Source organism: Prionailurus bengalensis, chromosome C1, assembly GCF_016509475.1.
Source record: "Prionailurus bengalensis isolate Pbe53 chromosome C1, Fcat_Pben_1.1_paternal_pri, whole genome shotgun sequence".
Lineage (NCBI taxonomy): Eukaryota > Metazoa > Chordata > Mammalia > Carnivora > Felidae > Prionailurus > Prionailurus bengalensis.
This window is the reverse complement of record NC_057345.1, coordinates 117533529-117555415: the sequence shown is the minus strand read 5'-3', so window position 1 is coordinate 117555415 and position 21887 is coordinate 117533529. Positions and strand designations below refer to the sequence as shown.

General features: G+C 41.7%; 1 protein-coding gene across 29 annotated transcripts in view; it reads right to left on the bottom strand.

Moving 5' to 3' along the window:
• Window positions 1-21887, bottom strand: part of CLASP1 (cytoplasmic linker associated protein 1) — a 276145-nt gene that overhangs the window by 63898 nt on the left and 190360 nt on the right. For 8 of the 29 annotated variants that reach the window (XM_043576525.1, XM_043576524.1, XM_043576531.1 and 5 more), the window contains 7 exons: window positions 21219-21386; window positions 15048-15155; window positions 10275-10337; window positions 7211-7314; window positions 5265-5288; window positions 3681-3925; window positions 1118-1181 (listed from right to left, as the gene is read on the bottom strand). In XM_043576525.1, the coding sequence (XP_043432460.1) occupies window positions 1118-1181; window positions 3681-3925; window positions 5265-5288; window positions 7211-7314; window positions 10275-10337; window positions 15048-15155; window positions 21219-21386 (776 nt within the window). Of the gene's footprint in view, window positions 1-901; window positions 905-1117; window positions 1182-3680; window positions 3926-5264; window positions 5289-7210; window positions 7315-10274; window positions 10338-15047; window positions 15156-21218; window positions 21387-21887 lie in introns of all 29 variants that reach the window. The other 21 variants (XM_043576534.1, XM_043576541.1, XM_043576556.1 and 18 more) reach the window with 9 other exon arrangements.

The following is a 21887-nucleotide window of genomic DNA, read 5'->3' as shown; positions in this document are numbered from 1 at the left end:
AAGACATGCTTCAAGACCAGGATCGAGGAAAAATGCTGTCCCCCAACTCGCCCCCCCCCCCCCCCCGTAGAGACCAGAGAACCCACACATTCATTCTCCTAGGCTCCCATGAGCATCTCAAAGCACAGGACCCATAGGTTGTTTCTGTCCTTTATCCATCCTTTAAACTTCCCCAAAAACTCATTCCCTCTATTTTCTTTCTCTAAAATACCCGACAGCCTCCAGGACTCCTCCCCAACTGATGGTATGTGCTTCAAATCTGGACTCCAAGTAAGCTTCTGTAAAGACCCCCTCTTGGCACCACTCCTAGAAAGGGCCTGGGTCACACTCAGTGTTGTTTCCCCCCCAGCAGGGATCCCCTCACACTTAGCACTCTCCTTGGACCCCGGGAGTGTGGACACCTGCTAAATGGCCACAGTTCTTAGGGACAGCAAATTCTATTTGGAGAAATAGTTTAACCTGGTTTTTCAATAAATCCGTTACATAAATGCTTCTATTTTTCTGTCCTGTCCTATATAGACACATTCTACGTGGGATACAAAAAAAAAAAAAAAAAAATCATGTATTTGATTACTTTCTTTACTGTAAGTTAAAAAAAAAAGGGGGGCACTACATTATAATACAATGTTTTATTCTAGCACCACTGTTTGGCTAATAGGAGGCACCCAAAAGCATCTGAATGAGTAAGAATACATCTGACTCTTTTCCATTAACTCTTAAAACATACTTTATCCAGCCCGAAGTTTTATGGACATTTTAAGTTCTCCAGAAGTCATTTTTAAAAGATATAACGGGGGGGGGGGGGGGTGCCTGGGCGGCTCAGTTGGTTAAGCTTCCGACTCTTGATTTTGGCTCAGGTCATGATCTCACTATTCGTGAGACTGAGTCCCTGGCTTGGGACTCTCTCTCCGTCTCTCTCAAAAAAACAGAAACAAAAACAAACAAACAAACAAAAAAACAGCTTAAAAGATACAACACCAACTACTGCAGAAACTGGTGTTAAATTGGAAGGTCTAAACTGCACTATGGGGAACTGTCTCTCACTCTTAAGTAGTGTATTATACAGCTCACGTGGGCATGCAGGGGGGGCATCAACAGGCAGGATTCCCAGACTTACCTTGCTGTGAGGGTCAGCAAACATTCGAGTGAAGATCTCACACAGTCTTTTCAATTCTACTCGACTAGAGGAAATAAAATGGAAAGAAATGAACTTGGAATTTCATGAGTCAACACTGAGATCAGTGACAGCTTTTGTTTTTTCTGTATTTTGAGAAGGGGGAGGCGTAGAGAGAGGGGGCGATTGAGAATCCCAAGCAGGCTCTACACTGTCAGCGCAGAGCCCAGTGTGGGGCTTGAATTCACAGACCATGAGATCATGACTTGAGCCGAAATGAAGAGTCGGAGGCTTCACCGACTGAGCCACCCGGGCACCCTGTGACAGCTTTGTAAAAAATAATTTTTATGTAACAGGGACGCCTGGGTGGCTCAGTTGGTTGAGCGTCCAACTTTGGCTCAGGTCATGATCTCGTGGTTCATGGGTTCGAGTTCCACATGAGGCTCTGTGCTGACAGCTCAGAGCCTGGATCCTGCTTTGGATTCTGTGTCTCCCTCTCTCTCTGTCCCTCCCTTGCTCACACTCTGTCTCTCTCTCTAAAAATAAATAAACACTAAAATTAAAAAAAAATTTTTTTTAATAATTTTTATATAACAAAGTTTTTTTCACAAATAAATTAACTTATTTAAGTCATGATGAAATTAAGTAGAAATATAAAATCATGATAGTTGGGCTCTCATCTGAAAACGAGGAAACAATCTTCCAGAGTGACTGCTGAAGTTCACACACATGGGGGAGGCAAAGCCATGAGCTAAACCCCACTCATTTGAGGTCTGTCTTCCACCTGCCACAGATGAAACTCAATGAGATAAACTAGGAAAAGCACGGTGGTTTGGGGTCAGACAGACCTGGATTTTAATCTCAGTTTTGCTACAAAGTACTCAGATGTCTTTAGATCTGTATCAAACAAATGACTACAGGGAGGGTTAAGGAGAGAACACACTTCCTTCCTACAGCTACTGAGACAAAGCAAATGTTCATTTCCTGTTAGTGCCCTTTTGCTTTTTCTTATCCTTATCTATACCACTGAGGCCCATTTTACTTCAAGGCTTGAGTATAAGGATCATCATCTTGCCCCCAAATTACCCCCTGAGTAATCCCCCTTCACACATACGAGACAGCTGGTTTGATGATCCACTTTAACATCAGTAACACAGCGCTCTAGATTAGACCAGTCCCAATCAATAGATTTCTAGAGATTATTCAACGGATACTTGGTCAACATTAAAATTTTAAGAAAGGGGACCACCAGATTAAGCAGATTCTGAGGAATCATCATCTCAATAAACCATCTTCATTTTGTTGTTGACAGCTCACTAGTGAATGTCAGAGGCTACCTGAATTTCAGAAGGCATAGGACAAAGCTGCTCAAGACCTCTTCGTGACCAGAATGGAATAATGGGGGGCTGGGGGGAGGTAGGAGGACAGCACATAACAAGTCCGAATATGGCAGGGCGGAGTCTGACTGACTGGACGGGCACACTTAGCAGCACGGGGATTCATCAGTCAATGTTCACTTAGCTTCGCAGGGCCCACCTGTGACCATAAACTTACACACGTTCAAAATTTATCTTAGAAAAATTATCCAGGGGCACCTGGGTGGCTTAGTCGGTTAAGCGTCCAACTCTTGGTTTCGGCTCAGGTCATGATCTCACAGTTTGGGTGGGATCGAGCCCCAGCACTGGGCTCCACGCTGACAGCTGGGGGCCCACTTGGAATTCTCTCTCTCTCCCTGTTTCTGCCCCTCCTCCCGCATGTACGTGCTTGCTCTCTTTCTTTCTCGAAATAAACTTAAAAAAAAAAATTATCCAAAGAACACACTGCATTTCATGGATTCTAACTTTCTCAAATTCTTCACGTTGTAACATTTCTATAATTTTGAGCTTTGTCTTACAATCAAAGAGGTATTAGTACTGCCATGGTTTAATAAGTAAGCATTTCTTCTTAGAGGGATGTAAAATGACGGTGCACCAATGGTGCCTTAGATTTGATGAAGTATGGTATAAACACATACTTTTTTGGTGTGTGTAATACAAGCTCATTTGAGAAAATTTATGAAACACAGAAACAAAGGCAAAACCAAAGTAATCACTTCTAGTGATAATACCGTTACAAGTTTAAAGTACTCTTAGTATGTCATCACTATACACATTTATAAGGTATATATGTGTTTGCATATTGAAACATTTTAGATGGAGTCTGCTATCATTTTACCCACAATCCCAAAGTGTAATGAACCATATCAACCTGCAGAGTTGTTTGATTTTTTTTACCTAAACTGCAAACTGTACCACGATTTCTCAAATAACACCTACCTGATAAATACGAACTGTAAGGGAACCAAATGTTTTACACACCTAATAAAGTACAGAGTATTTGCCAGAGGTTTCAAAGTCTCTGGAAGGCAAAGACCACGTCTTAGCCATCTTAGCACTCGTAGTGCCTGACCCTGAGCCTTGGAACTCTGGAAGGACTGCACGAATGGCAAGGAATCCATTTAAGGTGCTGATGAGCAGACCATGAGACTTAGAACTTGGCTCACAACCTCGGCCTCCTGTCCCCTCACCTCAGTGTTCTTTGGCTCTTCAGCAAGTTCTGCAGGCCGAGAAGCCCTTCTTTCCTTTCCGACCAGTTGGAACTGGCACAGTGGTTGAGAACTTCTGCCACGTCCTCGGTCTGCCGCAGATAGTGGGGAATGCCGCCGTTCCTGGAGCCGTACGAGCGCTCAGAGCAAACGCTTGAGGCATCGCTGTTGGCATCGTCATCAGAATACATCCCGTACGGCTCATACCTCCTCCTCACCGGCTTCTTCTGTCAGGTCCAACGGAGGTGGGAGTGACGGAGGAAGAAATGGGAAGGCGAAATGACCGCGAGTCACGCCAAACAAAATCGGCAACAGTTAATGATAAAAAGATACACGCAGCACGCACGCACACGGGCACGCACGCACGCACACAAGCACCGCACTTTCCTGTGCTTACAGATTAGGGAAATAAAAACAGAAAAGCAGACATCCAGTCGGGATAGGATAACAAGCAGAGCAATCCACAGCAGAGACGAAAAGAGTACGGTCTCTAGTCCGGTGTGTGGACTTTGCAGTTAAGACAGACTTGGGTGGTCAGCCTGCAGCCGCTGACGGGCTGAGGAAGCCCGGAAAGCCTCCTAACCTTCCTGCTTCACTCTCCCCATCTTTGAAATAACAGTAACGATACCTCTCACACGCTTGTTGCGAGGATATAACGGAAGGATATGCTAACTAACCTGGGCCAGCCCCTGCCACACTGCAAGTAAGTGTGCCCACCGGCCCCTTTCACAATCCAAACCAATAGATCTTGAGCACGGTCAATGGGAAAATTTGTTTGAATATTCATGCTTCCTTAAGAAAGTCTAAAACTGAAATGTCAGAACAGAGTAGCCCCTGTCAAAGGATTCTTAAATTATCTGAACACAAATAGGCTTCCTGTAGATCCTTCATTTGTTTCTCTTACCCTGAATATAAAACTGGAAGTTAAGCCCATAAATAATATAGCAAAAGCTAGTAAACTGATAAAATACAATTTTCCCTAAAAGAAAAAAAAAGTTATTGGCCAAAACCATACAAATGTAATCTTTTTTCTTTTTCTCCCCCCAAATGTAATTTTCTAATTAACACGGCTTGTCCATCCATCACAACTTGCTCGGGACAGTTCTGTCTTATGCCTCTTGTCCCAGCATAGTTATGAATAGTAGTCCCCCCTTTCACAATCATCCTTGTTAGGGTGGTAAATTACAAGATCATCTTATTTATGTATAAACTAGATCCATAAAATAAGAAAAATGTTGAATACATCCATCCATGAAATAAGAACATTAACAGTAGACACAAACTGGGTTAATAAATAAAATAAAACACTGATAGGAGAAGGAGCAGAGCTTGACATAAAAAAACCAAAAACCAAAAAAAACCCAAAAAACAAAAAAGAACTAGAACAGATGAGAGAGGAGACTGATTCCATCGCTAACAACAGCTTCACTAGACTGGACAAATCGTAATTCAGATCAGGATTTCTACATTATACTACACACTGTGTTGCTTTCACTAGCTCCTAAAGGAAATATACTTGCAACAGAAAAAAATGAAGTTGTAAAACAAAAGTTAAAGCACTGGTACCTTGCTCCTGGAGTCTCCTAACAGCTGTAGGCAGGAAAATATTGAAGGATGGGGAAAAAGCATAGAGAATTATGTCAGAAGCATATGTGGGGATTGTTCTTGCAACAAAAGTGTACAGCAAAACATATCTTAGCAAACCAAAAATACAGGTTAGCAAGCAATTCATATCAAGCGAATAATAACAAAGAACGCTTTCACAATGGCATCTCCTAGCCCTTCCTACACCTCCTAGAAACGCCTTCTAGTACTTGCCATACTCCTTTGCTATGCTAAAAACTCCCCCCACCGCCGTGGTACATCTCTAAAGTCACTGTTAATTCTACCTATTCCCATGCTAGCTTCTGTCTGCCCTGGGGCTTCTATCCTGGGAAGCACATCTGTGTACCATTCCTGAGCTCTCTCTTCTGCAGCGGGTCACTCGGGGAGACCAGGCAGTTTGCACAAAGAGTAAATAAGGGCAGCCTGAGTGGGCTGACGGCTAGAGCTCAGAGAAAAGCCCAAGCCAAGGAAAGCCCAAGCTCAAGTTCTCAAGTCCGACTCTGGCTCCTAGCACTTGGTGCACAGTCCCTTGCGCAGCTCTTTAAAGAGCGAGGGAGGGAACTCCCCCACCTTAACTGGAAGTCCCATTTAACTAAGGGTTTTGCACATCCATCATTTCCCCCCACTCTGACCTCCAAATAGGGTCCCTGAATAAGTAAGCGATTCCCAGTGCTGCAGCTTGGAAGGAAGAATCTCTTCCCAGAGTTCTGTTCCAGCTCATGACTCTGAAGTCAAAGCCATGGTTAAAGCAATTATCCTGAACTCCAGTACCTGCCAGGAAAAAAGCCCTTCTGCACAGAAGGCCGATGAATAGAGCTGGCCAGGCAGCCCCTGCTTACAGGAAAAGCATCGGGAGAGTGGCACACTGCTTGCTCACAGTCGCTTGTCAAAGCACCCTGACTGCGCAAGAATAAATGAGGGCGACACAGGAAGGGGTGAAAGCGAGAACCCGTGCAGCCAGGGGCTGTAACAGTTTGATCAGATGCAAAACACGGCTGGGTTTAAAACTTCTGGTTCTGAAACCAGATACTTTTTTCCCTTAGAAAGACAATGTATCTTAAAACAGCACAAGTAAGGCCAGAGATCAGACAGTTCTAAAGAGGATCTGCTTTAAATGCTGAGCACATCAACCAGAATATGCTAGAGGCAGTGTCACTGCCAGTTGAAATGCATCTTTAGAAGGCAATCTGACCACAAGCTGATTCTACCAGGGAGTGTTTTGCTATAACCACAAACTGAAGGATCTCTAACTGCTTTATATTATTATTATTATTATTATTATTATTATTATATATTTTTAGGAACTACATTATACTGAGGCAAAAACATTCCACCAGAGCTTTATGTCCTCAGAGTCCATCGGCATTAACGTTTGGCAAAGTTCCCTTAACAAGGACTTAATGACTCATTTTAAAAGACGAAACAAATGTAAAATTGTATGGAACAACTAGTGTGGTCATCGAATAAGTGTGAGATTTTCAAACCACTCACACTGTTACCTACTATTATAACGATGTGTTTAGGCTATGCCATCAGAGCCTGTAAAGCAATAGAAGCCACAGAATGAAAAAAGGAAACGCTGAAAAAAAAAAAAAAACATGGAGAAAAAAGGGAAAAAGAAGCAGCCCAATGACATCAAAACTTCCTTGACATTGAAGAGCACAGAAGAAATACTTGATGCTAGTGTTTTCTGTAAGGCCAATCTTCACTTCTGTACAGGGATCCAAGTTTCAAAAGAAAGAGATAATAATACAAGTTTACACGTTATTTACACAGGGTGTACACAATATTTACACAATTCACACAGTGCCGGGGATGCCTGAGGACGCGGATTTGGAGGCGATCTTCTGTGAGGAAAATGGCGGATGAGTAAGTCAGAGAGACTCCGCACGCGCTGTGACTCTTACCAAAGCATCAGCGACAGCAGCTTCAAGGTCTGTACTCGTGCTCAAAACCCGCATGGCATTCACAGAGCCAGGTATTCTTCCTGCCTGGCCAAGCCCAAACCGGTCTATTCAAAAAACAAAACCAAAGATATGTCACTTTAATTCACATTTTCTCAGTTGTTTGCAGGGGCTCCTGCCTCTTCCCACCTACTGGACAGAGGCACTGGAAAGTCTCTAGCCACACGTAACTACACTTCCCTTGCAGTCCTAACTAGACCTGACTTGTTCACCAGCGGCAGAGGTCAAGCTGTTCGCGCTGAATGCTATCGTGCCACAAAGCGTCCTGACAACTGAAATGGCTCTTTAATTATGTTTTGTTTTGTTAAAGTGTTGAGACTTGGGAGAGAGGGGAGCTTATTCTAGAAGTGAGCTGGGTGGTGGCATTGACTCTTTTGATCTATTTAGCATTCCCTCTGGAGGCAAGTGGCCCTGATGTTCGGGTCAAACTAATTAGGGAGCTTCGTGGTTTGACAAGTGAGTTCTAATGCAATGTGTAATAAGAAGTTAAAATTTGAAACTAATGTGTTCAATTGATCTCTGCAAATTTTCGTCAGTACCACTACTGTTTAACTGTTCTTATTAACTGAGCTCAATTAATTTTGGGTACTTGTTCATGATGCCTGTGTCACCAAAGGTTATTTAAAATTCATTTTATTCAAAGTCTTCAATGATCATCAGAAAAAGCTAGTATCTCCACTGCAAACCATTAATCACTCAGATAACATGAATATAAAACTTTCCTGAGTCTCTCAGAGGATTTGAATTTCAAATGATAGTCTTTATACATGTAAACAAAATGGATACAATCCAAGGAATTTAAAACAAATTCCAGCAGTTTAATTATTTTAAGTTCCATTATGTTAAGGATCATGGACAAAGAAGGCAAACTTTTTACAAGTCCCATTATGTCAGGTGAGCAGCCTTCCTTGAGAGGTGCTGAGCTTGGAGCTACATACAACAGGAGAAAAGTTCATATAAAAATCATACTTCCTAAGTGTCTCACACCTATTTACTGGCAAACGTTTCTTATTTAAAACACTAACGTGTAAAAAAAAAAAAAAAAATCTTTGAAGAAAAATGTTAGATAAAAAAATGCTTTCTTTTTATGAACAAATAAGACACTGTTTGGACTATATACAAACATATATATATATTCTCATAATGAAGCATTTAGGGGAAAAGGAAAGCTAAATCTGCTTTACATGAGTTGATCTTTCTTGTAAAGTGATAGGTTTAAAACTCTGGATATGTAACGAGAGTTCTCTAGGAAACAAGAAGTTTCAAAGTGAGGTGTTCCTTAGCTCATTAAACATGTCAGTTTCAAAATTTTCACCTTCCAGCGCCACAGAAAGGGGAAAAAATTTAAACACCGCTAACCAAAACGTTATACACTCATGAATTTTTATAAAGAAACAAAAATTGTATGTTATACTATCCCCTTTTTTAATGTACTTGTTGGTCAGACTGCATGATGTCTTAAGTCATTATGTAAAAGATGATTAAATGTGCCATATAAGAGACCACAAAACAATAATATCTAGATGTCTCCCTATATATATATATATATATATATATATATATATACACGTGTGTGTGTGTGTGTGTGTGTATTATCAGTTGAAATATAAAACTCATGTAAATTTGAAATTTGCTGTGCATATAGTTTTATACATCATCTTTGTTCTTTTTTCCATTAAAAAAGGGTAGATAGTAAGGGATTTATGAGTAACAAAATGAAAGTAATTCAGTTATAAGCCATTTAAAAATTACCCAGCATAAACTTAAATAAAACGGACTCTAAAACAATTAAAAAACAAAAAGTATATCACATGCCAGCAATTCCTGCTCCAGGGATAATACTGATATTTTGCTTTTAGACACAAAATTAAAGCTGTAAGAACAATGCAATTACTTTGTGCTTCCCAGATGCATCCAGCTCCGCCATACAGTGACTGCACGTCACTGGATAGATGTCACAGATCATTTGAATTTCAAATCTGAGGGGGAAATGCTTGTCTGGATTTGAGCAAGGTTACAAGCCTTTTGCTTTCACCAGACCACAATCTCTTCTACGCTCTCACTGCTCTTGTGTTATCGTGAAGCTCCGTTCCCCGAGACGGATGCGTGTGCCTGTGCCCTCATCTTCTGGAGGGTGTACCCAACAGAGTGTAAGTAATAAAATGCACAGCCCGCGTCACTTTGAGGAAGAACAGAGAAAGTAACTCCGTGAACGGGTGACAGTTGTCACCATCAATAGTCTGTGACTTAATACATACTGCCGTGCTCAGGTGAGGAACTCTGACTCAGGTCAGTAGGGACTGTTAGCATATAAAAAGCCAGCACACTTATATATTTCTGTATGCTTACTTTTTGCCCCAAATGGCTAACCAGGGGATTTTTGGTATCGTTAAAGCGGGCTGGGATGAAACATTTGGGGACCACAGGCTGCAAAGGCTACCTTCGGCCTGACCTGATTATCTGAATCGTGACCTTGTTTTTCCGTAAGTTTTAGGACAGTATTTATACCTGTGAAATTATGTATTCTGTGATTTGGGGCGTCTGGTAACTAGATAGTTCCTCCAGATCACCAGAACCTGACACTAATAATTAACATCAGTAATCACCACTTTTTGGGAGCAAAGACTTTGGAAATGCAAGACTGTTGGATGACACCCATACCCTATTTCCCCAAAGGGACTTTTCATGATACCTATTTTGGGTGCTTGTTCTCCTGAGGGAGGGACTAAAAAGAGGGGGAAGAAGCCCTTCCCCGTGTTTCTGTTTTGTTTTCACATAAACATGAGCACTGGAGAGATGATGTTGTCAAACAGGCGATAAAGCATCTACGGCCTATTAACAGAACCATAAACATTCAACAACGGAAAAAAACCAAAGCACACTGGGGAAAACAAACATGAAGTGCATACATGCCAAGTGCTAGGCGACACTGACGGAAACAAATGCTAGAATGAGCGTGAGACGGGACGTATGAAGAAGCCGAATCATGCAGTTAGCACTTGTTCACCTGACTGCCCAACAGACTCAGCAGTGGAGAGGGCACTAGTGGACCTGGAATGACGTCGAGAGGCTGCAGGTAAAAGGAACGGCAACACCCACAGGATTAACACACGAGTACCCGACACAGAAAATGCCACAGTCTGAAGGAAACGCAGGGACTGCTCCCAACAAGGCCATGTTTTCTCATGAACGGAAATGGCGCTGGAGATGAATGGATAGCAAGTGCCGATCCCCAAGCTCCGCGGCAGCCTGCTGGCTCTCACACGGCTGTTACACACACAGGCACAACGAAGGCACCGTCTGCGGTGCCTAAGCTCAGACTCCACGTTTATATTCGCACCGCGAAGCCTCAGTCAGCCGTTATGGAAGTATGCAACATGAAGGACGTCAGGAGTCACAGAGCACCGTCTATACCCGGTGGAGCATCAGGAGAATGGATTATTTACTCAGCTCACAAGATGCCTCATCGGTACTTGATGCATATGCGACCATGCACCAAACACAAAAGCATAAAGGTTCATAACGTTATTTGAACAGAAATGGAAGGAAGTCACAAGAGAGGGGGCTCAACAAATGAAATCCTGTGTTCCCCCAATTTTTGCTGTTTTTCTGCACGAAAATCCTAACGATTAACGAACTTGTCGTTTCACCGTTGGGAATTTAGTCGGAACGGGTTTAAGGAGCTTTCTTGGCGAGGCATTGGCAGTACTCTGGCTAACTGCGCACCAGCTCCGCACGACAGCTGGGGGCGAGTCCTGCTTTGGTCACAAGCAGCGGGACGACCTTGGGCGAAGCTCTACATCTCTGTGTCTCAGCTTCCGCATCTGGAAATGTGCTAAAAAGGGTACGTACCTCTTGGGAGTAGAGACAGGTGCGAGAGATCTTATATAAGGCACTTAAGGCAGTGCCGGGCACTGAGTAAAATGGTGGTAGCGGTAGCAGTGGGGGCCGGTACGCTGCTGGTGCTGGCGGTGGCAGCGATGGTTACGAGTAAACTGCGACTTACATGTCTACGTTAAATATCACGTGATTAGCAGATATTCACGAGCGAATTAATTCAGCAATCGGAGGAATTACATGCTCAACTCCGTCTTCACATAGAGAGAATAACTCTCAGAAATAACCATGAAACTGACTTGGTTCGAATCACCAATTTCTGGAGCAGAGTGCCATGCAGTATATGGTTCCTTACCTCAGGGAAAAAACCCCAAGAGATAACACGCTTACACTCCTTACTCTGAAAGGAACCCGGTGGTTGCATCATGGGAAATTCCCAGGTTTGACAAACAAAGTACTACCCAGCAGTGCTACCACTTCTCACCTATGCTAACAGAGTGCAGTATCCTGTGCACGTGAACACTTCCGTCTCGTAAAATACCAAAACCTCAAACTCTTGGACAGAATTTAAAAAAAAAAAATTTTTTTTTTAAAGTAATCTCCACACCCAACACAGGGATCAAACTCACGACCCCGAGATTGTGTCACATGCTCTACCGACTGAGCCAGCCAGGCGCCCCCATAATTTTATTTTTTTAAGCTCATGTCACTTGATGAAAATGCACGTATCTTCATAAGTGGTACGAGTGGCATCAAATAGCAAAAGCTACCTTGTGGATAAGGACAAATTTCTACCAGCTCACAAAAAGAGAATTTCTAATTCCTCAGGATGCACAAAAATAAACTGGCAATCTCTAAAACAGATATAAAATAATCACTTTCCTTAAACAAACAAACTGGCAAAATATTTTTTAAGACTGAAGCATACCATTTACTGTGCAACGTATCACTGCCATATCCTGGTAGTTTAAACTGGAAATACCTTTTAAGCCTGAAGGTTGCTTAGAAAGTCGTCCTTTGGTTCTGTTTCAACAGGCTATTCTACAGTAAATCTGTCATGGAATGAATCCTTTGTTCTCAAGTGAACACCCAACAATGGAATCCGAGGTGGACCCTCTTACAATCAGAGCCTGATTTACAGCTGAGCCCTTACTTTCATTTTGATATTGTCACTGTAACCATATAAACATCCTTATTAAAATGGTCCAAGATAACTTTGTAACAAAAAAAAGCAAACTTAAAACCAGTGTATAATCACCAAAATGTAATTATTTTCACACACACACCCCCCCCTCCACCGACCTTTTTTTAAACAAAACCTGGCTATATAAACTCACCCAAAGGGGCACTAACACAAAAATCTCACTAATTTACAGAGAGGGTGGGAAACAATGATTAACGTGAATAAGAAGGAAACTTTATATTGTCTAAAGGGCACAGTTAGCTCCCCTGGACACCACCTTCAGGGACTGAGCTATGAATTCCCATGGCTTAACTCCAAACCTGGAAATCGTAATTGAGAAACATTACCAGACACTTTCTCTGTGCCTAAGCCTGGAGAGAAAGTATTTAATACACTTCCGAGGAACAAATGAAAGACGCTAAATTATCAGAACTTTCAAATGAGGCAAGGGAGCAGCCAAGCTTTGAAGTCAGACTGGATTCAAAACCTAGCTCCACCATTTAGCTGTGTGACCTGGACAGCTGGCTTACTCTCCCTCAGTCTCTGTTCTGTCATTCATAAAAAAGGGATAATGGTAACACCCGTCCCAGAGTGTGAACAGGTACCTGCTCAGATGGGGGGCCGTGCGCACGAGGACCGCTCTTGTTCTTGCTGGGTAAAAGTTTTACAGACAGATTTACCCCAAGGAGGAAAAGAGGGCATGCCTACAAACTCAGCTGACAAGATGTTAACTCTGCCCTGACCAACAGAAAGCACGTGCTGATGCTAGTTTGTTAGGAAAGGGCAACGCCTCGTCCACATCTTCTGTCCTGGTAGGAGCGACTGCACATTTCACCATTCTGGGCTGTCACCAAGACCCTTACGCAGATCAATTTCACCAAAGAAAGTGAAAACCAGACTGGATCACTCAAGTACTCAGGGTTCGATTAGGAACTCAAGAATTCAGCACACCTTGCCTGGTCCACTGACCACATCCTGGATTACAAAGGCTGCTTCCGTGGACAGTAACAAAAATACCAGTGCATATAGGAAAGAAAAACATGGAACTGCCTCTAAGAGACCGAATAACCAATAAGCAGATTGAATTGTTCACTTATAACAGGTTGTTTAGAAGGCCAAATAGTCAGCAAGGACGCAGAGATATACAGCCTTAACTTAAAAGGAAAAATCACCAGTTCATTCAGAAAAAAAATCATCACTGCTGCCCCTGATTTGTTGAGAATTCTGTTCTGCTGCTTCAGATTGCTGTGGAGTAGCTGGTGTGTTCAAGGTGAGTCGCTCCACTTGGGATCTCATGCTAATCAGGTAGACTATCTCACAAAGGCATCTTCTCACTAAGTCAAGTGACCCATGTGGCCTGGCTTTAAGTTCATAAAGGACAACGGGTCGTAAGGAAGTATTATCGCTACTGATGGGATAAAAGGATATTAGAAAGAAGTGTATGACATCAGAAGAACGAGGCAAATATTAAGACTGTGTGCTTTTGATCTATCATCCAGCTTCTGGGGTGACATTTTTTATATTTGAAAGACCTAATGTCTAATGTTACATAATTAGAGTCAAAATAATAGACTGCTGCAGTCCACAATTCCATATAACAACGTCAGGCCTAGGCCTAATCTTATAATTTCCACCTGTCATGCTTATCAGGAGGAAAATATACAGCTTTACAGCAATTAATGTGGCGAAGAACTGAAACACAGTTACTGGAGAATACAAAATGGTTTTTTTTTGCAAACGTATATGCTCTTTCTAGGGGTCTTGGGGGATTAATAATTTGCACTAGGTAAAAATATATGTCCATTTTAGACTACTGAGCCTGAAAAGAAAAGGCAAACACAGTATTTCATAAAGGAAATATGTTTCTCTTTTGTCTGTTTTTCTCGAATCCTAAAAACTGTGAAAATACAAATTCTGGCTGTAAGAGAGACGGAGCGTTGTGGACAAGCAGCCCCAAACCGGCACATGGCTCGTGACCCGAGATAAGGTACTGACACCACCTTATGGCGACCAACTGTTGTAAATTCCTGCCCTGGGATGGCATCAGGTCACAGACATTGCATAGCCTATCGAGCCCAGGAAGAATGAAAATCTCTGATTAACAATAAACGTTGTAAAGTCGTACACTGTGCTGTACACATAAGCAGTTTATCAAAAAGCTACTGTGGGCTTGCTTTAAAGAAAGCACTGAAATGACTCGCTTAGCCAAGGCATGGCTAGTACCTTCTGCCACAAGGCTTTTTAGATTAATATTATCAGCCCTAAACTGAGCACATTTCATTTCCTAGACATTCTCATGATTTTAATTTTTTTCCGTCTTTGAACTGAATCACGTGTGTCCTGACCTTTGGTGAAATTAAACACAAACTGTCGAAATTCAATGACAGAGGATAAATTTTGGATTAGCTCTACTGTTAAGAAGCAATTGACTTTGGCTGAGCGTCCCCTTAGGTTAGAAGTGACCACAAGACGGGTTTGCCTGTCTGCCAACCTGGATGCTGGCAGGTGGTCACAAATGGCAACAGTACAGAGTGAAGTGGTGTTTTTTTTCCTCCCATATATAAAAACTGGAAACTGCCAAAATTCAAGCATGCAGAGGGGGGCAACAGAGGGTAACTAGGGAGGAGGAAAGAAAGAAGAAAGGACCACAAGGACAGGAGAGGAAGGACAGCAGGTCATTCCGCCTCGCAGTGTGTGGGACAAGCATTGGGAGCAGGGCAAGGAACTCTGCTCTGAGAGCCAGCGCCTACGTGTACTCACCGAGTGGAGGAAAGCCCCGAGCGGGGCTCGTATCGCGGCTGCTCTCACAGCTGGTATTGCGGCTGCACCCCTGACTCATGCTGGGTCGAGGGATACGGCTGCTCCGTGCTAGTGTGCAGCATGAGGGGTTTCAGAGAAGGTGAAGAAGTTTAATGAAGACAGAAAAACTCACAAAACGTCAGTTACATTCCGTTAACGTAATCATGACATTGCCCGCGCCGGGGGTTCGTCGTGAGGACTCTCCCCGCTGAGGCCTCACTGACTCGCGTGCTGACAACAGGAGAGGGTCTGTGTAAAAACTCGATTATGCTCAATGCTTCGGAAAGCTGTGGGGTTTTTTATGGAGGTGAAATAACACCTAAATGTAAGAAATGAAAAGAAAGCTTTCCAAAGAACAATCAGGAAATACAAGGTCAAAAGCGTTTCAGAAAATGATCATTTTTTACAGCTTTAGCCAACTTCTCATCAAGATGATAAAAGACTAAAGCCATTTTCATATACGCTCTGTTGTTAGAAAGATAATTTACTTTGGGTTAAAAAGCAGAATAAAGGCTCTGGTCACTGAAATACATGAACTTACCTAATTAAAAGGAAGGGGGCTCATCTTTCTAGCCTGGGCTTCTTTACAAAGAGAAGTCCTAAGGACTGACTCAGCTGGAGAACCTGCCCACTCCAAGTAAGTATCTAGATGCTTCCAACATACTTAATTATCTAAACCAGCAAAAACAAAGGGTTGGGATTGCTATCCCTTTATTTACTGGTCCCAACATTTAATCTCTGCTTTTTCTATGGGAACCCAAACAGGTTTGCCTGTGGTCCCCTACTCAAGCACTCTTATCCGGCACGCCTTACACATGAGTCGACAGCATGTGAACTACAATCCCAATATTCGTGCTAAAAGATCCCCCCACTGACCTAAGAACAGCCAATTACTGTATGATTATCCACGGATAACTTTATTATACTCATTCGTTATACTGCAATAAAATCATCTGTGGATAATGGATTAACAATGACTGTATTGTCATGTTATAAAATGCTGAGAAGACAGAGTCACATGAATAACTGAAGGTCTAACACAACTGGGCGGTAAAGCTCAGAGAAGACCATGATGTTTTTGGTTTTTAATTTAATTTGAGGAACAAAGACACAACTGGAAAAATACTCAGAAATGATCCTGCATACTGAATGTGGGGACAATAAATATGTCCATCTTGAGTGGGTCTACAATTCTGGGCTGGACAGAAATGTCTTCCTGAAAACTTTGGAAAAAATAAACTTGGTTCACTGATGTAAAAGCAGCCATGTTTATTATATGGTAATGAGTATGGCCTATGATTTCAGAGCCAAGGTGGATTTACTACATGAGCAAACTGGAACAAGAACGTCTTACAAACCAGAATCATTAAATTCCTTGACAAAGGAGAACACGGAAGTGAGAAACCAAACCAGCTCCCCACTGTGGTCTCTGTTCAGTGGTAGAGTTGAATCAGACCCTACAGTTATGTGACAGACGTCCCAACGCTTGGTCTGCACTGGCAAGCAAGGAAAAACTCAAGCGCAGGAATGCAATCTGAGCAAATCCGTCAAGACGGGCCTCAGTGGGACTCGCCAGTGCTTCCTACATTCTCCTTCATTTTGCCACAGTGACGTGGAGGCACTCAAAGCAGCAGTGACTATTTGATCAACAGATTCTTCCTGATAATTCTAAACCAGCTCCTGTGATGAAGGCAAAGGCACATGGCCTGAATGTTAAAAGCCTCAAAAAACGAGGGAGCACCCACTGATACCAACACATGGGAAGTGGCCTAGAACCTATGAAGAAATGTTGCTTATCCCTAAGAGGATCAATACCACATCCAATTTGTGAAATGACCTCCCTGGTCCAGCCACTTTGCCTCTCCTGTCTCAGCCACCCCCCTAGGAATGTTGGAAGAAAGAACCCAATCAATTAAATGAGAAGGGTACTATGACATAAGGTACCTACATGAGCACCTCCAAGTTCCTTACTAAAAGGCATAACGAAAATCTTATCTTATTCCACCACCCACTCTAAAACAAATAATCAAAAACAATAAAAACAGTCCTGATGGGTGTTTCACACATGCATACACTCAAGTTGAGCATTTTCTTATGGGTCTTGACTGATTACTTGTTACTCTGCTTCCACTCCCTTCCTTCAATTAATGCACATGCTAGAACAATGGGAAATCCCTGCTCTCTCCCAGGCTGAGCCTGCTTTGTGAAGGCAAAAAAGAGCATGAAAAGGGATAAGCAGACATGCTCAGAAACAATAATCTGCATAATTCTTAACAAGGTTTACCCTCTTACTATTTCAGCAGGAGAAAGTTAAGTCACCCATTCGTGCTGACTGGCTTCTTCAACATAGGCTAGTAGTAACATATACAGAGAGAATTCTGTTTACAATTTTCTAAACATCTGCCCACAGTTGCCCCATGCATCATTAACAAGTATCAGTGATGACAGCAATAGTTCAAACGCTGGGTAATTTAAAACACGAGAGGAGTAACGCCTATGTCTAATACCATTTCCAAAGACCACTCTACACGGAGGATTTTAAGAAGTATATCCATAAATGATTTTTATAAACCCAATTAACTAGGTGGTCAAAGCTAAAAAACAACATACCAAATTAACCTCATTAGGGAGTGCCAAAACTGTTCTCTGGGAGAATACGTGATGTGAAGGCATAACAGAAGAGGGAGACACGATGAAGAGACGCTTGCTGTGTGACTTTCTGGAAGCAGTATTCTTAGGTGATTCTGTGGTGCTGTGCTTACAGGAAAGGCCGGGAAGCCTTGAAAACCCATTTGATGGGCTTTCATTTCTTAAGAGACACTATACTTCTGTAGAGTTTTAAGGGAATCCTGACTTCTGCCCTTTAAGGCAGAGATGAGTCCTACCAGAACTCCCATCAAAAGCAAAAGTCCAAGAGGAATAATGAGAACTACCCTGAAGTACGTCTATAGTCTGTTATTTTCATGTTTTGGTCTTGCACACAGGAGTCTAATTTAACAGGGGACACTGACACCTGTAAATTTTTGTTTTCAAAATATTTTTAACCAGAAAATCCGAAAACATTTTAAATGTATATCCACAGGATGTAAGCTACCAACAATCAAAAGTTTTTATTGCCTTCTCAAGACATGAGTGGAAGGAAACTAAGCTTCCAAAATATAATTGCTATAGACATTACCTATTTGTACGACTTTATTATTAAAAAAAATTTTTTAACGTTTATTTATTTTTGAGACAATGCGAGAGACAGAGTACAAGCAGCGGAGGGGCAGACAGAGGGAGACACAGAATCTGAAGCGGGCTCCAGGCTCTGAGCTGTCAGCACAGAGCCCAACATGGGGCTCAAGCTCACGAACTGTGAGATCATGACCTGCGCCGAAGTCGGACGCTTAACCGACTGAGCCACTCAGGCACTCCATTGTACAACTTTATTATCCATCAAAAACGGAGTAAAACTCCAAAATGAAACAATTTATAATCTATTCTATTTGGCTGAACAGTTTGTGAAGGAATAAATTGCCAAGAAAAAAGAGAGCAGCAGGGTTTTATTCTGTTTCTTGGTTATATGACAGGAATTACATCCTGTTTTGCTTAAGAAACCTTACATGCTGAAGAAGAAGATATTTGGTGTCATTTTTACCACAGATGAAGCATAGCTGAACCAAACATAATTTGTAGATAATTTGTAGAATTAATTCTCAGTGCAAATTCCAAGCCTAGTTTAGCAATGATTAAAACTATTAGTTGGTTTGGGCACAAAAGGAAATACTCTTAAAAGTTGCTTACCCTTTTTCTCTAAGTATTTCTATTTAAAGTTGCTATACAATGAACCAAATGTTTATAGACACATAGGCATACACCCACTACTGACTAAATGATCACAACAGTGGACAATCTACTGCTAAAGATACTAATATATGCGACACCGTATAAAATGGAATCTCTCAGCAGTACTATAGGAAGAAGTGGAAAGATTTACTCATTTATCTACCTTTGTATCTATGTATGTTCTCACCATGTACAGAAATTTAAATAAAATACCTTTTTAAGTCAGAATGACATATATGACCTCTAAGCTTTACACATAACTACTCCCCCTTAATGGGCATCAAGGTGAGAACTTTCTTCAAAATACTGTTTCAAAAAAGAACTCTTCAGAAGAAAATAGGTTCCTATTCAGTTTTTACTAATGGATGATGTTTCACAGTACCTCTTGTAAATGCTTATTAAGTGTTGTCTTTGCAACTATCCATAACACAAAATTCATAGTTAAAACCATGAAATACCAGGTCCTAGAGTTATGTCAGACAACCTAGGGTGGCTTCTTTCCCAATTTCAGGAAGAAGGTAAAAATGGCACCTTTAATCATATGAAAAGTAAAATCCCGAAAAAGCAAAGAATTTTTAAAAGGATGAAACTACTCTGGATTGCCAAGAGACATTCCATACATTTAATTAACTACTGAAAAAGGACAGCCAAAACCTCACCACCAGGTATGAAATCAAATGCATTTTCCAAACAAAACTAGATCCAAACATAACACGTTACAGCCTCACATCTGAAATTTAGACATTCCAGTCATGATATTTTCTCTGGTTGTATCCATGTAACTTGTAATCACTGGATCCAAATAATTTGTCAGCTCAGGGACCATGCTATGTAACACCCAACAGAAAGCTGAGATCATGTACAATGAACAAAACCACTGCTTGAATACGTTTCAAATTTGCTTTGGAAATGTTAGTCAAACCAACTCCTACCCATTCCACTTCTTAAATATGTGCCCCTGCCTTCTTGTAGCTCAGGCGGCCTGTAAGGACTTTCATGAGCTGGACCCTCCCAGCCCACCTGCCCTCCTCTTGCACTCACCCTGACCAACTCCCTTTGCTGTAGCCAAATGAACGACCTGTGCCTCTCACAGCCCATTATGCTCCCTCCCATCTCACTGTTCCGGCACACGCTCCTGTCTGCCCTAGAACACCATTCTCCTCATCTCTGTCCCCCGCCTAATCTTACCTTACTCACCATCAAAATGACCTATTCTGGGAAGCCTCTCCTAGCAGGCAATCTGGGAGAAGTGGGGCAGACAAGGGCACTCCGTTTCTGTGGTTCCAGAGCAGGGCAGACAAGACACTCCGTTTCTGTGGCCCCAGAGCACTATGTCACAGTATCTACTATACTGTCTCTCACGTTTCCACCCTTAGGACCACAAGTTCTTTGAAGTCAGAAGCTACATCTATTTTATCTTCTGATCCTAAGGTGTAATAAAGTGCCTGGTGCATCACAGGAAACATTCACGTGAAAGTTGCTGATGAGATAAATAAATGAGAACAAGAAGCCGACAGGACTTAAGAATACAGCAGTACTCTGATGTCACATTAATAGATTTTTATCCTTAGGAAGCAGGTAGAAATATAAGAAAGAGTATGAACACAGATTTCTCATAATATATTACAAAAGACTTCTTAGTACTAAATAGGTGGTGTATAATTTAGATTTGAATAGAATAAAAGGTCTCTAAGCTGCTGAGAGTAATTCACGTAATTCTACTCATTGTCACAGAGAAACTAAATACTGTAACACGAAAGTATCATATATTTGACTTTAATTTATTCCTAGGTTTCATGTTCGAACAATACTATGTCAAAAGTAACTACTCCTGTTCTTTTGACCATAAGTTCCACCAAACAGGTTAGAGAAGATCAAAATCAAAATAAATGTGGACCCTACAAATTGCTTTTGAAAACATACACAGATTAATGGAGACTTAGTGCTAATCCATGAAAAAAAGGATGAAAAGCAACAATGCTGCTAACTGTGAAGAGAACAATCCTGCCCACTCCCCCAGTTCTAACATTCTGTGAGAGCTCTCAGGTACAAAAGCCCAGAGGGATCTAATTCTTTCCCGTCAATCTGAACGGTGAGGCCCATGTATTTTTTAGTTGTAACTCAAACCTGAACAGGCCATAATCTGTAAAAAGCGCAAATCAGAATATCTTTTTAACACAGGCAAAGTGACACCCCCAGTTCAAAAGTAAATCTCTACTTCCAACATTAGACAAAGCCATTAGATTATAATAAAAATTACCACCAAGTTAGGAATGATATTTCAAGGTCTTTGAGGATCCTTACCTAATCCTATCCGGTTTGGACTGGTTTCTCGGCTACATCCCTGACTCCTGGGGATCTTGCTTCGTTTCTCTGAAGAGGGAGTCACGGGCGGGCCTCTTGAGGAACCCCCGGCAAGGCCACCATAACTACTTCCCAACAATTTTCCTGGGGAACTTGACCGGCTGCCAGCTAAAAATGAAACAAAACAAAACTGAAAAATGGATGTAAAGCAGGGAATACAACTATAATATTACAATTTCAGAAGTCAGCTTACACATTAATTTGGATCAAATACTAAGAATTTCATATAAAAATGGCTTTCTTGTGGGTAGTAGTACTGATTTTTTTTTTTTTTTTAAATACAGGAGCATAAAAGAGCTTCAAATAACATAAGAGAAAGTATCCACAAAGAAGAATTACTGGCGGAGTTCTACGAAAATGACAGCAAGATTTCTGATTCAAAACAGTGGACTAAGTATAAACAGCTCCCCATTCCACAGCAAATTTCTACAAACAATCACAAAGGTGTTTACGGTCTTGCTTTTTTATTCTGTAAGAGTTGATATGCTGAAAATTTTAAGTATCATTGCGAGAATTACAATAGAAACTTCCTAAACATTAAGAAAACAGACCCAAGAACACCCCACTAACTTAATAAATGGAAGAAAAGAGGGCATGAAGAAGAGGCAA